The sequence below is a fragment of the Rosa rugosa genome, chromosome 4 (genome assembly GCF_958449725.1).
Source record: "Rosa rugosa chromosome 4, drRosRugo1.1, whole genome shotgun sequence".
NCBI classification, from domain to species: Eukaryota; Viridiplantae; Streptophyta; class Magnoliopsida; order Rosales; family Rosaceae; genus Rosa; species Rosa rugosa.
The window spans coordinates 20938174-20952001 of NC_084823.1; the positions used below are offsets into that span (position 1 = coordinate 20938174).

Here is a 13828-nt window from a genome sequence, read left to right on the forward strand (position 1 = left end):
TCCCTTAGCTATAAAGGGAAGTCCTCCCCTTCTTAGAAGGGATGGATCCATGATCCCTATACTTGTATCATTACAAAGGCTACTTGGCCTCACTACTAGTAGAATCTCTAAGTGGACGTAGCTTTGCCTCAAGGGCAAGGTGAACCACTATACATGCTTGTCTCTCTCTCTCTCTCTCCCCATCATGATCCACACTTAGTTCCCGTTCCGTATTCTTCAACAGAAACATTGGCGCTAGAAGAGGGTCCCTAGGAGTTAGGGTACGAGCCTCCGACCTTGAGTAAGGGTCATGTACGGGTACATAAGCTTCCGGGTACATGGGTACATGCAGGACACCCACCCTCAACCTCACCCAAGCCTTTGAGCCAACAGGTACTATAAGCTTCCAGGTACATGAGCTTAGCTTCCGGGTACTTGAGTCAGCGGGACTTTCCTCATGCATGAGTCGGCGGCAGCTTGAGCAACCCTAGTCTCGGTGGCATTTACCTTGGATCTTTTAACAAGAATCACGTACGGGTACCATTACACAACCCGCCCGGTATTTCAAAAATTGATCTAGGGACCAAGCCTCCTCCATGATATCCTCACCTCCCGGTGATCACCACCAGTCACTATCACTTGCTCACAACTCGACATCCCTGTGATCAATCCTCAAAATCTGGAGCTTCATCAGCAACAAATCGATTTGGGCACCCGGTAATCTCACCGAGACCAGAACCACTTGGTCTCTCCGGCACATGAGCAGCTACTATCCGGCAATCTCCACATCTCAGCCCACCCAACAATCTCTATCCGGGTATCGACTCGGTCTCGGGGATCAGGCCGTCAGGGAGGCTCAGAGAAACTCGTCCGGGTTCAAAAAAAAAAAAAAAAAGGGGGGAATTTTGCTTTGGACACCTGATCGGTACCGCTGACCTCAGTCCACCACTCCAAATCCGGCTTCGGGCCAGTGGAGGCTCATCCCGGCCGGTACTCTTCTCAGGCCGGCATCTTGGTGACTCACCGAGCACCGACACTGGGCCCCAACACTTGAGAAGTTCTTCGCTCCGCATACCCGAAGCATGCTTCCTACCGGCACCCCCTGCCTCCATCGGTACTCTGCCATGACAACCATCATCAGTACCAGCTAGCGAACCCACAAGTTCCGATACCTGCTAGTCCTCCACCAACTCTACTTTCCGGGACTCAGACACTCGTCCCACTGCTTCCCTCTCGGCGAGCTCTCCCGGCAAGCTAGTCCTCGGAAAAGCACCCGTCCCGCCGTCGAAACTTTCTACTTTGTGCACCCATGCACTCAACCCAACCAACTCAGGCAGCGATACCCGGAAACATTTTCCATTCCCATAGCTTGTCATCGCAGCCCCTCCGGTACATGACCCATCTCGGCAGCTTCAACCCTCGTCCCGGCACCGATGAGTCGCTTGGGCTCATTCTGATGGTTCTCTTCGAACAGTGATCCTACTCTCACCCACTACAATTTTCAATAGAATCAGTCTGAATTCAAGATCTTCATATCAGAGTCGAGGACGCTGCTCAACGCAGCTGACCACTGAGCTAAGTCTTCAAAACTAATAGCTACTCTCTGTACCTCTATTTTGCCTGATCGATCCATGATAGTCATCATGCAATTAATATATATGCCCACGTGTACTTACTGCAAAGAGCCACACATTATATATTTATACTTGCTTCTGTATGTGGACAAGCATGAGATATTCAGTCAATTATTTATTCAATTACTATCTAGGCATCTGATACGTGTTACCTAGGTATCTGCACAAACTTGCTGGCATCACAATACTTAACTGCTTATTTCTACTAGTTCAAAGTCTTGTTTCAGTCAATATTTAATGACTACCGAACTCTACGTTTTATTTGTTGAATTCATTGTCATCAATAACAAGAATCTGACATTGCATTCTTGCGTGCATGTCCATGATCAATAGGATTCATGTGCTATCAATTGCGTATTCATCCATACTCAGTCCTAAATGCAATCCATGTACATATGCTTCTTGAGAATAGGATCAAATTTTGACTTTATTTTCACCCTTGCCAAGGCACACTGGCCGAACTATTGTTTGTGAATAGTGCACTCTTGGTCTATTTACACATGATCAGCCAAGGCACTTGTTACTCATGTTACTCATGCACAATTTGTCATAATGGCAGGCATAATTAACTTGCTACGCTTGTACACATTCATATGTACACATGTGCCTTGATAATTCATTTATCATAAATGCATAATTAACCTTATATAATACTCACACGGCAAGTGCTTGTGATTATAATAAATCACGTGTGAAATTTCATTTTTGCCTGGTTGATTGAAACATACGTCTGATTGATGACCTGTTTGGGATTCTCCAGCTACCGGTGCTTTGCCTCAGCTCTAGAGTCATTTGACCCCGGTCATTACTCTCTGAACTGATTTGAGCTGCTACCTTTCGAAAATATACCCCCGGTCAACAACTTCAAAAAGTCAAACAAATTATCGGCACCCGCTCGCCGACGTGGAGCGTTATACTTGGATAACTCCAACATGATTTGGTATTCGGGTCAATCCCAATTTTCAACTTCTCCAATCGACAAAAGATAAGTTCTCATTTACACTTTTAAATTTGAGCTAATGCAATGGTTTACATGCTTCAAATAACGATTTCTATAATCTAAGCATGCCTACGATATTTGATAATTTCGGTATCATATACATTATGCCAATGTATTAATGTCAAACGTTAATTTAATTGCAATCCAATTAAATTGCTACATATATACATGTGACACTCACTAAAATAAATGCAACATGCATCTCATAAATCCTCGCCCCGAGCGCGGTACCCCCAAGGGGTAAGTCAAGGTCATATCATTACATAAACCCTCTCCAATCGGCGAGATACCCCAACGGGGTTACAAGGCCAATGCCATCATTCTACCCGGGGCCACGCCACCGGGTAAAGGAGGCCTACCGGCCCTCATTCAACCCCATTGGGTTAAGGAGGCTCAAGTCCTCACGTGACTCCACCGGGCCACGCTGTACAAGCCCTCATGCTACCCTATCGGGTACCAGAGGCATCAAGCCCTCATGCTACCCCATCGGGTACCAGAGGCATCAAGTCCTCATGCTACCCCATCGGGTAAGAGAGGCATCAAGTCCTCATGCTACCCCATCGGGTACGAGAGGCATCAAGCCCTCATGCTACCCCATCGGGTACCAGAGGCATCAAGTCCTCATGCTACCCTATCGGGTACCAGAGGCATCAAGCCCTCATGCTACCCCATCGGGTACGAGAGGCATCAAGTCCTCATGCTACCCTATCGGGTATCAGAGGCATCAAGCCCTCATGCTACCCTATCGGGTACCAGAGGCATCAAGCCCTCATGCTACCCCATCGGGTACGAGAGGCATCAAGCCCTCATGCTACCCCATCGGGTACGAGAGGCATCAAGTCCTCATGCTACCCTATCGGGTATCAGAGGCATCAAGCCCTCATGCTACCCTATCGGGTACCAGAGGCATCAAGCCCTCATGCTACCCCATCGGGTACGAGAGGCATCAAGTCCTCATGCTACCCCATCGGGTACGAGAGGCATCAAGCCCTCATGCTACCCCATCGGGTACCAGAGGCATCAAGCCCTCATGCTACCCCATCGGGTACCAGAGGCATCAAGTCCTCATGCTACCCTATCGGGTACCAGAGGCATCAAACCCTCATGCTACCCCATCGGGTACGAGAGGCATCGAGTCCTCATGCTACCCCATCGGGTATGAGAGGCATCAAGCCCTCATGCTACCCCATCGGGTACCAGAGGCATCAAACCCTCATGCTACCCTATCGAGTACTAGAGGCATCAAGTCCTCATTCTACCCTTCCGGGTATCAGAGGCTCAAGTCCTCATTCTACCCTTCCGGGTATCAGAGGCCCAAGTCCTCACTCTACCATTCCGGGTATCAGAGGCTCAAGTCCTCAATCTACCCTTCCGGGTATCAGAGGCTCAAGTCCTCATTCTACCCTTCCGGGTATCAGAGGCCCAAGTCCTCATTCTACCCTTCCGGGTATCAGAGGCCCAAGTCCTCATTCTACCCTTCCGGGTATCAGAGGCTCAAGTCCTCAATCTACCCTTCCGAGTATCAGAGGCTCAAGTCCTCATTCTACCCTTCCGGGTATAAGAGACCCAATACCCGGACCAAGTCCTCAATTTACCCTTCCGGGTATCAGAGGCTCAAGTCCTCATTTACCCTTCCGGGTATCAGAGACCCAAATCCTCATCCTACCTCATCGGGAACCATAGACTCAAGCCCTCAGAAAACCCCACTTGGTACCGAAGGCGGGGTAAGCCAAGGTCCAGTCCCTTGCTTTTGAGTCATCTCACCTCCCGAGCATTCTCTATACCTGGGGGACTTATTCGTACCACTTATCACAAGTGGAGGTAGTTCCCGACCGGGACTATCATTGAGCTTCACGCTCACTTTTCGTGCTACGGTCTATTAATGGAAATATTGAAATTTTTCACCTATTGTTGATCGCAACAATTAAATTTCTTTTACATCCCATTAATAAGACCATAGGACAAAACTCACACCCGCTTAACATGAGCGAGCTCATCTCTTACGTTCCCGATACACATGAGCCAAACAATCAGGTTATGGCTTATACGTTCGGGTTAAGTAAGTTAGAGTTCCTTCCTCTAGCCTATACTTGGGGGACTATCATGGTCACGCCATAGTCTCGCTAGTATTGTCAATGGTTACTTCGATACCGGAGCTTCATTCTTAGCCTTACCGGCTTCGTCTACCATAGCCTAAATCCAAATTCCTGTTTTACTACGTGACTTGGGGGACTCGGCGAGTAACTACACTCTCGGTCCTAACACATATGTATCACGTGCATACAACATTACATATCATTATGTGTCATCGTGTTCATCACACATCTTTGCATCATATGCACTTCGTTATACTATCATAACACATACATTTTTCGACTTATACGTCGTATGTCAAACATTACATAATATGTGCATACACACATTGTGTAACATGCATCTCACATAAACATTCATGCACCTCGATGCATTTGACTCAAATGTCACTTAGATTGCCCTAGCGCAATCAATATGTATTTTGTACACTCTTATCTTATTTGCAGGTACTAGCGTGATGAGGGCCCCGTGGCACCAACATACCCGTAGAGTCCCTTCTTACTTACGGAGTTGGGGAACTAGTATGGGTATAGCGTTCAACGAGGTCATCACTCATACTTGGCGGCATCACATTTAAACTCCCCAACCAAGAAGCGCCTCTTACTCGGGGACTTGGGGGACTTGTTGATATCACTTATACTACATACCGCCAAGCATAAGCAACGACCTCTTAGGTGGGCCCCGCGGCATAGCTAGTCCCGCCTACAACATGCATCCGGTACTCCGACACCCGAGCTACCTCGCTATGGTGGAAGTCGGCCGGTACCTCATAGGGAGGCCACCCTCCCATGCTCTCCAAGAGGCTTCAAGAGAAGCAATATGTACATTGTATCCCACATCGGAAATATAGAATAGATGGGGACTTCCCTTAGCTATAAAGGGAAGTCCTCCCCTTCTTAGAAGGGATGGATCCATGATCCCTATACTTGTATCATTACAAAGGCTACTTGGCCTCACTACTAGTAGAATCTCTAAGTGGACGTAGCTTTTCCTCAAGGGCAAGGTGAACCACTATACATGCTTGTCTCTCTCTCTCTCTCTCCCCATCATGATCCACACTTAGTTCCCGTTCCGTATTCTTCAACAGAAACACCCGCCATACCTGGGTCATCATATTTATTGCTAGCTAGCCTATTAGTACTCCTCCCTGCTTACTATGTGTTTGTGGGTGAGTAAGAGCAGAGCATGGGATGCTCCAGAGTGTGGGACACTCCGACCCGAGCCTGGAAGGCTCCCTTCTTTCGTATGGTGAAACTTCTTCCCCATATTTTATCGTTGCTTGACTAGCGGGGCTAGTCCGATTTTCACTGTAGCCAGCGGGGCTGGTCTTATCTTTATGAGAAACGAGATTTCGGTTTTACGATATATTTTTCGAATGTGGTGACTAGCGAGGCTAGTCGGTTTATCGTTTTGAAATTCTTGGTTTTAAAGCTAAATGTGTTTTACCATTTGTGCATGCATCGAGTTTTTAAAGGAATAAATGTGGGAAAGTATGAAGTCCTTCTTATTTTAAATTGTTTATTTTTGTCCACTCACGCTAACGTTTTTCGTCTACTTTCCCCTGGGCCTTTCGGTTTCTAATGCCCAGTTTGCAGGCGCTATTAGTTGAGGTCGGGCGTACATGGATCGAGGCATAGTTGACGAATAGCTTCCGCACTTCTTTGTTTGGCTCTGATCTATTGTGGGTTACTATTTTGGGTAGTCCACTTTAGGGGTGACTCGACCAGTTCTTGGTAGAGTTATCTCTAAGGTGGGCCCCGCAGGGCCACCTCGGATTTCAGGATGAAATTCGGGGCGGGTCCTGTCATTATTGTTATCCAATGAGGAATTAAGTAGTTTTTGTATATAATTAATTGGTTATCTATTTATTTTTCTTACAGATTTGGATTTTAGAAAATCAGTGTACTTATTAGTCATTTTGTACTTGGGTAATATAGTCTTTCTATAATTCAAATATTTGTAGGGTGAACTAAGAAAATAGTAGGGTGGCAATAGCCGCACCCTTAGCTCAATCACTACCGCTATGAGAGACAATTGGTGGAACCTTGCTCTCTATTTTTGAATATTGAAAACGCGAGAACAGCCGGAACGCCACATTTGGTCCATAATATTTAGGCCAGTTTGCCCATTCACCCCATATGGTTCTGTCATTCTTAAGTTTAGTTTCTCTAATTGTACACCAATTGAGGTCTTTAGGCGATTAGGGTTACTCTAGCAAGGATTTAGGTAGTGTTGGATTTGTCTTCATATGGCTAGTTCTAATTATTGTGCTCATTCTGTTTACAATGAGGGTTACCTGTCATGTGCTTGGTAGCTTAGACCATCTAGGTTTTATTTGGTGTAAGACAACATATGATGTACGTGCCTTCTGGCCATGGATAAGTAATATAATTATCTCTTCCTAAAATAAATAAATAAATAAATAAATAAAAGACTAGGAATCTAGAGCAAGGATAAAAATATTGGTTTTTACATATCTATTGCAACTTTGAAAAAAAGAGATATTGGAAACATTCGGGATATCCGAAAAAACATATCTTTTTTGAAATAGTCAATTTATTGGAAGTACATATAAATACATATAAATGTCAATTTCATCTAAATCCAAAAAGAGATTCTAAGTGGTTGAAAAGTCACTCACTGGTCTACGAACAGACTACATAAACTACAAAAAGTCCACTACAGACTACAGATTACATAGAGTCATAGACTACACAGTACTAAATGATTCATATAATTGTACCATATCGTTTTACACTCTTGTGCGAATCATAACCCAACAATCTGTTTACTTTTCTTAAAGTTTAACATAATTTAGGCCAATCCCATATAATTGAGAAATATGAAGTGAATGAGTTACTTTTTGAATCATGGCTCCATCAAATTTGTTTTCTTTTGCTGAAATTACTTCATCATGGATTCTCCTCGCCCAGATTCGTCTTTAGGGAATTTCTCCTCACCTAGATTCCACTGCTCACTTGGATTTCCCTCGAACGGAATATTCCTCATCCAGATTCGCTTTGAGGGGATTTCTCCTCACCCAGATTCGTCTTGAGGACATCTCTCCTCACAATGATTTGCATTTAGAGAATTACTTCTCACCCAGAATCACCTTGAGAGGATTTCTCCTCACCCAGATTCATCTTAAATGAATTTCACTTCACCAAAATCTGCCTTAAGAGGTTTCAATTCTAGATATTTTTCCCAAACAGGTTAATTTGCCTCTTTATTAGGCCACATCTTGACTAGAAATTGTTGTTAAAATTTTACACCCTTATATAATCTCAATATTCCATAATGTATGTTTCTCTGTGAATAACTAAATTTTATTTTCTATTTTTTATTAGATTTTACAGATATTTCTTCATTTTATTGGGGATTATCTCAAATATCTAATATAACGAGGATAATGACGATAACGAAGAAATTTCACAGAAAAGGTGAAAGATTAGATAGTTTCCTCCTACGATATATCGGTCCCTCGAAAAATGGAGATATCAGGAGATATATCGGAAATATCAAATATCGCAGATATTTCAATCCTTGATCTAGAGTAATGTTCTCTTATTGCAACAATGCAAGTAATCCTAGTTAGGGATCCCTTTTTTTGGTCTTTTTTAGGGATAGGGCATTAGACCAACTTTTCAATCATATTTTGGCATCTCAACCGTTCAGTTTTTAGGTCCTAATGTGTAGATCACCTATGCAAATTTTCAGCCAAATTGATTATCGTTAAGGCATTCAAAACTGCTATTTACAATTATATGTATGAACGGTTCAGGTTGGAAAGATTCGGTTCGTCCATTGATTTAATCTAGTTCGATACCTTAACGATCACTGATTTGACAGAAAATTTGCAAAAGTTATCTGCACATTCAGACCTAAAAACTGAACGGTTGAGATTGCAAAATATAATCGAAAAGTTGGTCTAATACCCTATCCCTCAAAAAACCAAAAAAGGGATCCCTTAGTGGAAGGGCCCTATATATATATATATATAGGATTTTTCTCAGGTGCGGACGTCCGTACGGAAATTTCGTTACGGATTTCCTGTTTTCGACCACTTTCCTGCCACATCTTTACATCTTAACCGTTCAGTTTTTTGGTCCTAATGTATAGATCACCTCTGCAAAATTTCAGCCAATTTGGTGATCGTTAAGTCATCCAAAAGTGCAATTTACACGAACGGACCGAATCTGTCGAACCGGAACCGTTCGTATTTATAGTGCTAAATTGCAGTTTTTGATGCCTTAACGATCACCAAATTGGCTGAAATTTTGCAAAGGTGATCTATACATTAGGACCTAAAAATTGAACGGTTAATATGTGAAACTATGATCGGAAAGTAGGGAAAAATGAGAAATTCGTACCTAATCCTTAGGTACGGAGGTCCGCACCCAAGAACCCCTGTATATATATATATATAAACACACACACACGCACAAAAGGGATCCCTTAGTGGATAGGATCTGATATACAGATTTTACCCAGAGCGGAGCTCCGCTTTTAAATTAACGTGTGAAGTTCGAGTTTTTGGTCACTTTTCGGTCGCATATCAACATCTCTACCGTTCAGTTTTTAGGTACTACTGTATAGATCATCTCTACAAATTTTCAGCCAAATTGATGATCGTTAAGGTATCTATCTCGCTTAAACCAATGGACGGACTAAATCTGTTAACCGGAACCGTACTAGCTTTAAAGCAGTTATGAATGCCTTAACGATGATCAATTTGGCAGAAAATTTGCAGAGATGATCTATACACTAGTACCTAAAAACTGAACGGTCGAGATGTAGATATGCGACCGAAAAGTAACCCAAAACTCGAACTTCACACGTTAATTTCGAAGCGGATCGAGTTCCGCTCTGGATAGGATCTGTGTATATATATATATATATATATATATATATATATATATATATATATATATTCCACGGACTTCTCAACTTCTAAACATAGAATCAAACCCCTAAAATTTTCTTCGATTTCTCACTATGTCTGTTCTTCGAAGAGAAGAAAACCCTACAATTTCAAGATTTCCCAATTCGTAAATTCCATGCGTTCATCAGTTTGTGACTTCATATATGTAAACCCCAATCCCAGTTTGGGGTTCCTAAATTCCTAATACAATGATACTAAACCCAAACCTTCAAAATCGAAAAAATCCCGAAATAGAAGCCTAAACTCCCACTTTTGCGAGGGACCTGCGAGAGTGAAGCAGCACGAAAGGGTTGATCAATTTCTCTATGGAGAATGAGACGCCCTGGGTTACCGGCACCCTTGAAGATGATTACGCAGGCCACAAAATGGCTAGAAATGAATGCTAGTGAGCGTTAGATAGTTGTGGAAGACAACGGTTGCTTTATTCTCCAGTGAAAGTCAAAGCCTATCATCGCAGCTTCTTGTTGGAGAATGATGTTAAAATCTGCAAAATGCAGTGTTCTGTCCAGAAATCCCAAAACTGGTAATGGGCCCCAAAAAACCCCATGAACTGGCCCGTTTATTTTCAGTCCGGGCCTTCCTGGTCCTTGTCCCTGCAAAATTCATAACAGGTTGGGCCCGTGCGATTATACGCATTTCTACGCCCATCAAAACATCATTATGGTTTTGATGAAAGAAGGAGGGACGCATGCAAGTGGAGGTGGCGGTGACGCCGTGCATGGTGGTGGTGACGGCCCTATGGCCTATGGAGTCCGATTCTATCATGGCATCTTTTCTTTTCTCTTTGTAGGGATAGAACAAGCCTAAATATATCATACATTTTAAGTATCGAAAGATTGTCTTTACACCAGTCTAATGGCGTCGTGTTGGCTTAGAACTATATTTAGCAAACAAGTTCACAATAAATGATATGTCTGGTCTTGCATTGAGCTAAGTATAGTAATGCGCCTATTGCACTTAGGTAGAGCACTCCTGCCACTAACACGTCTTCGTCATCATCTCTGTGATGAAATGGATCCCTCTTAGGGTCAAGACTACGGACGACCATGGGAGTCCTTACAGGTTTAACTTTATCAAAATGCCTAAGCATACATTGACACTGTGCTCAAGTTCTAAAACAAGACAAAACCGTGTTCTCCCAATTCCTTCATTTCAAACTCGGATTTTAGGTTTTCAGCAGTTCCCTTTAGCTCATCAAATGTTCCAATTATGTCCATCAACATAAACCGCGACAATTTCAAATCCAGAACTTGTCATGGAACGCACGGGTATAATTCATAATTGACGTACATATACCTTCCCAATCAAGTAGTCACTTAGTGAGCATTTCAATCTCATTGCAAACGCACTCCGTGGTCTAGAGCCACTTGACTTGGATAAATGAAGTCCATCAAGAACCTTCAATTATAACTCCGTATCTAGATCCCCACAAAGATACATTGTGACCACATTCATAAGCTGCATGTTCAATTATTCAGAAACTACCAAACTGAAAAAGGTATAGCGGAACGTAATAACGTCCATTACGGGAGAACATGTCTCCTCATTGTCAATTCCAGGGCGTTTGTGAGAAGCCTTGCACCATGAGGCGAGTCTACAATCTCTTTTTTCTCATCATTCTTTCTAAAGAAGACCCATTTATGTCATTAAATTTCATGTAAGAAGGTGTCGGCATCTCAGGCCGAAATCATTCCTCTTCGTTAGTGAATTCAATTTAACCTGAATCACATTTTTCCATTTAGGCCAATTTTCTCTACGTTTGCATTTTTCAACGGAGCGAGGTTCGATACCATCGATCTCAGTAATCTTACACGCTACCAAATAAGTGAATATATCATCAAGGATGATAGAGACTCTATCACATGTCTCATGCACACGGCTCCAAAAACAATTTTATGTTTCTGACTTTAGTGCAACTAGGTGGGATCCGTTGCCCTGATTATGTCAAATAAAGAAAGAAAAATAACGCGTGGTCAAACACTATATAAAAAATACAATTTATACATCCGCAACAAACCAAAGACGTCACACAGAGAAAAAAAAAAGAACAAAAAAATTACAGCAAAATGAAGAGCTAGCTAATCAGCATTTCTAGTATATCACTTGCATTCTAAGCTTTTGACGGTCTGTCCGGACACATCAATTTGTATGGTGCAGTTCATACTAGCTGACTTTTTCTTCTTCATGATCAACATCAACTCCACCTTTCCGGTCAATTTTGCTTCGCTGGTCAGCGTCAACACCCCACCGCTCAATTCGCCGCCGAGAGTAGAGCTGCTCTGCAATGCAGCAGTGTTCAAGCTCACATTCACGTTGATCTTCTTGGTGCCACGCATCCCAGCCTTGCCCTTGGGTACAACGACTGTCCCCACAGGTGTACCCTGGTACATGAATGTCACGATACCTTGGTCGAACTTGTAAGGACCCCAGTTGGTGTTCTTGACCCTGATTTGGGTGTTGAAGGTTGTGCTGAACGAAGGTGCTGTAGTGGAAGAGGTGAAGTCTCTGAGGGTGCTTGTGCCGAGTCTAACCTTGGGGGTCTTGACTTTCATCACAGTGAGACCAAAGACAGTCATGACTGCTATCTGGAACACAATGAAAATACCAATATAAGCAAAACACTTGATTCTCTTCTTGCGCTTGAGCTCGTCCTCGGACAAAGACTCCCCATCGCTTCTTGTGTAACCATTTGCCGGAGCCAAAGGATAAGCCTGGTGTGTCTTCTCAGCCATGTTTGTTTTTCTTTTCTGATGCAAACGAATAGGAAATGAAGGAAGTTGTGGGTTTATGATGTGATGATGATGAAACTATAGGAAATGAAGGAACTTGTTTGTGTTGATGATGAAATAGAAAGTAGGAGTCTCTGTATATATAGTGTTTGGAGATTTGGACAATTTCAGTAAGTTAATTGCGCGAATGAGTTTCCTGGAATGTGTATTTCATTCCAGACACAGAACGCGTCCAAATCTGGAATTAATTATCTTCTAGATGATCGATGACTGCAGCAGCATCTCATCGGGATATTAAATTCATGCCTGCGTTGACCATTCCCACGTTTTAAACTCATGAAAGAAAAAAGAAAAAAACGAACTAAAGAATAAAAGAAATATATAGCACATTGCCTAGAACAGAACCAAAGGATATCTCCTAGCTGTCTGATTATTGTAAGCAAAGCTAACAAAGACTTTGTCTTGCTGCAAAAATCTATAATTAAGGTCCAATTCGTTCTAGAAGACTAGAAAACTTATCAACTACTCTATACTATGCGCGTTACACTTTAGCATTTCCTGGAAGCCTACTTGAACTCCGAGGCGGCTGACTATATATAGCACGCAGCTGAAGCCAACATTCCCACAAACAACACTAGCCAAAAGAAAGAGAGGAAACACATTTTAAGCTTTTCCGAGTAATTAAAGAAAATGGCTGAGAAGATCAAACAGGCTTTGGCATCAGTGAAAGGCTACACCAGAAAAGACGAAGAATCTGCCACTTTGCAAACCAATGAGGAGCTCAAACTCCAGAAGAGAATCAAGTTGTTTACCTATATCGGTATCTTCATATTTTTTCAGATCATAGTGATGACTGTGTTTGGTCTTACTGTGATGAAAGTTAAGACCCCGAAGGTGAGATTGGGCGAAGTTAGCATCACAAACTTGAACACAGCAACTGCAACGCCTTCATTTGACACTACATTCAACACCCAAATCAGGGTAAAGAACACCAACTGGGGTCCTTACAAATTTGATGCAAGCACCGTAACGTTCATGTACCAGGGCGAGCCTGTGGGGACAGTGGCAGTACCTAAGAGCAAAGCTGGAATGCGTTCCACCAAGAAGATCAATGTTGAGGTGAGTTTGAACTCGAATGCATTGACGAGTAGTTCTACTCTTGGTAATGAATTGAGCAGTGGGGTGGTGACGCTGACTAGCCAAGCCAAATTGACCGGAAAGGTGGAATTGATGCTTATAATGAAGAAAAAGAAATCTGCCACGATGGACTGCACCATGGCAATTGATCTGTCCACAAAGACCGTCCAAAGTTTACAATGCAAGTGATAATGTGACAAGCTAGTTCTTGATTTGTTATTTTTTCATTCATTCTTTTTATTTGTGACGCTTAAGTTTATTGTAAAGGTTTATACATAATGCTAAATAAATATTCATATTTGTTGTTAGTATG

At 42.7% G+C, this 13828-nt stretch overlaps 2 protein-coding genes across 2 annotated transcripts; one reads left to right on the forward strand and one right to left on the reverse strand.

Annotated features, from left to right (window-relative positions):
* Window positions 1–11606: 11606 nt before the first annotated feature.
* On the reverse strand, window positions 11607–12498 carry LOC133745689 (uncharacterized). The gene has a single exon (XM_062173799.1). It carries the CDS (start codon window positions 12379–12381, stop codon window positions 11749–11751), a length of 633 nt encoding a protein of 210 aa, XP_062029783.1. The 5' UTR covers window positions 12382–12498; the 3' UTR covers window positions 11607–11748.
* A 337-nt stretch (window positions 12499–12835) lies between these two features.
* Window positions 12836–13823, forward strand: LOC133743866 (uncharacterized). The gene has a single exon (XM_062171935.1). The coding sequence runs from the start codon at window positions 13069–13071 to the stop codon at window positions 13702–13704; it is 636 nt and encodes a 211-aa protein (XP_062027919.1). The 5' UTR covers window positions 12836–13068; the 3' UTR covers window positions 13705–13823.
* Window positions 13824–13828: the final 5 nt, after the last annotated feature.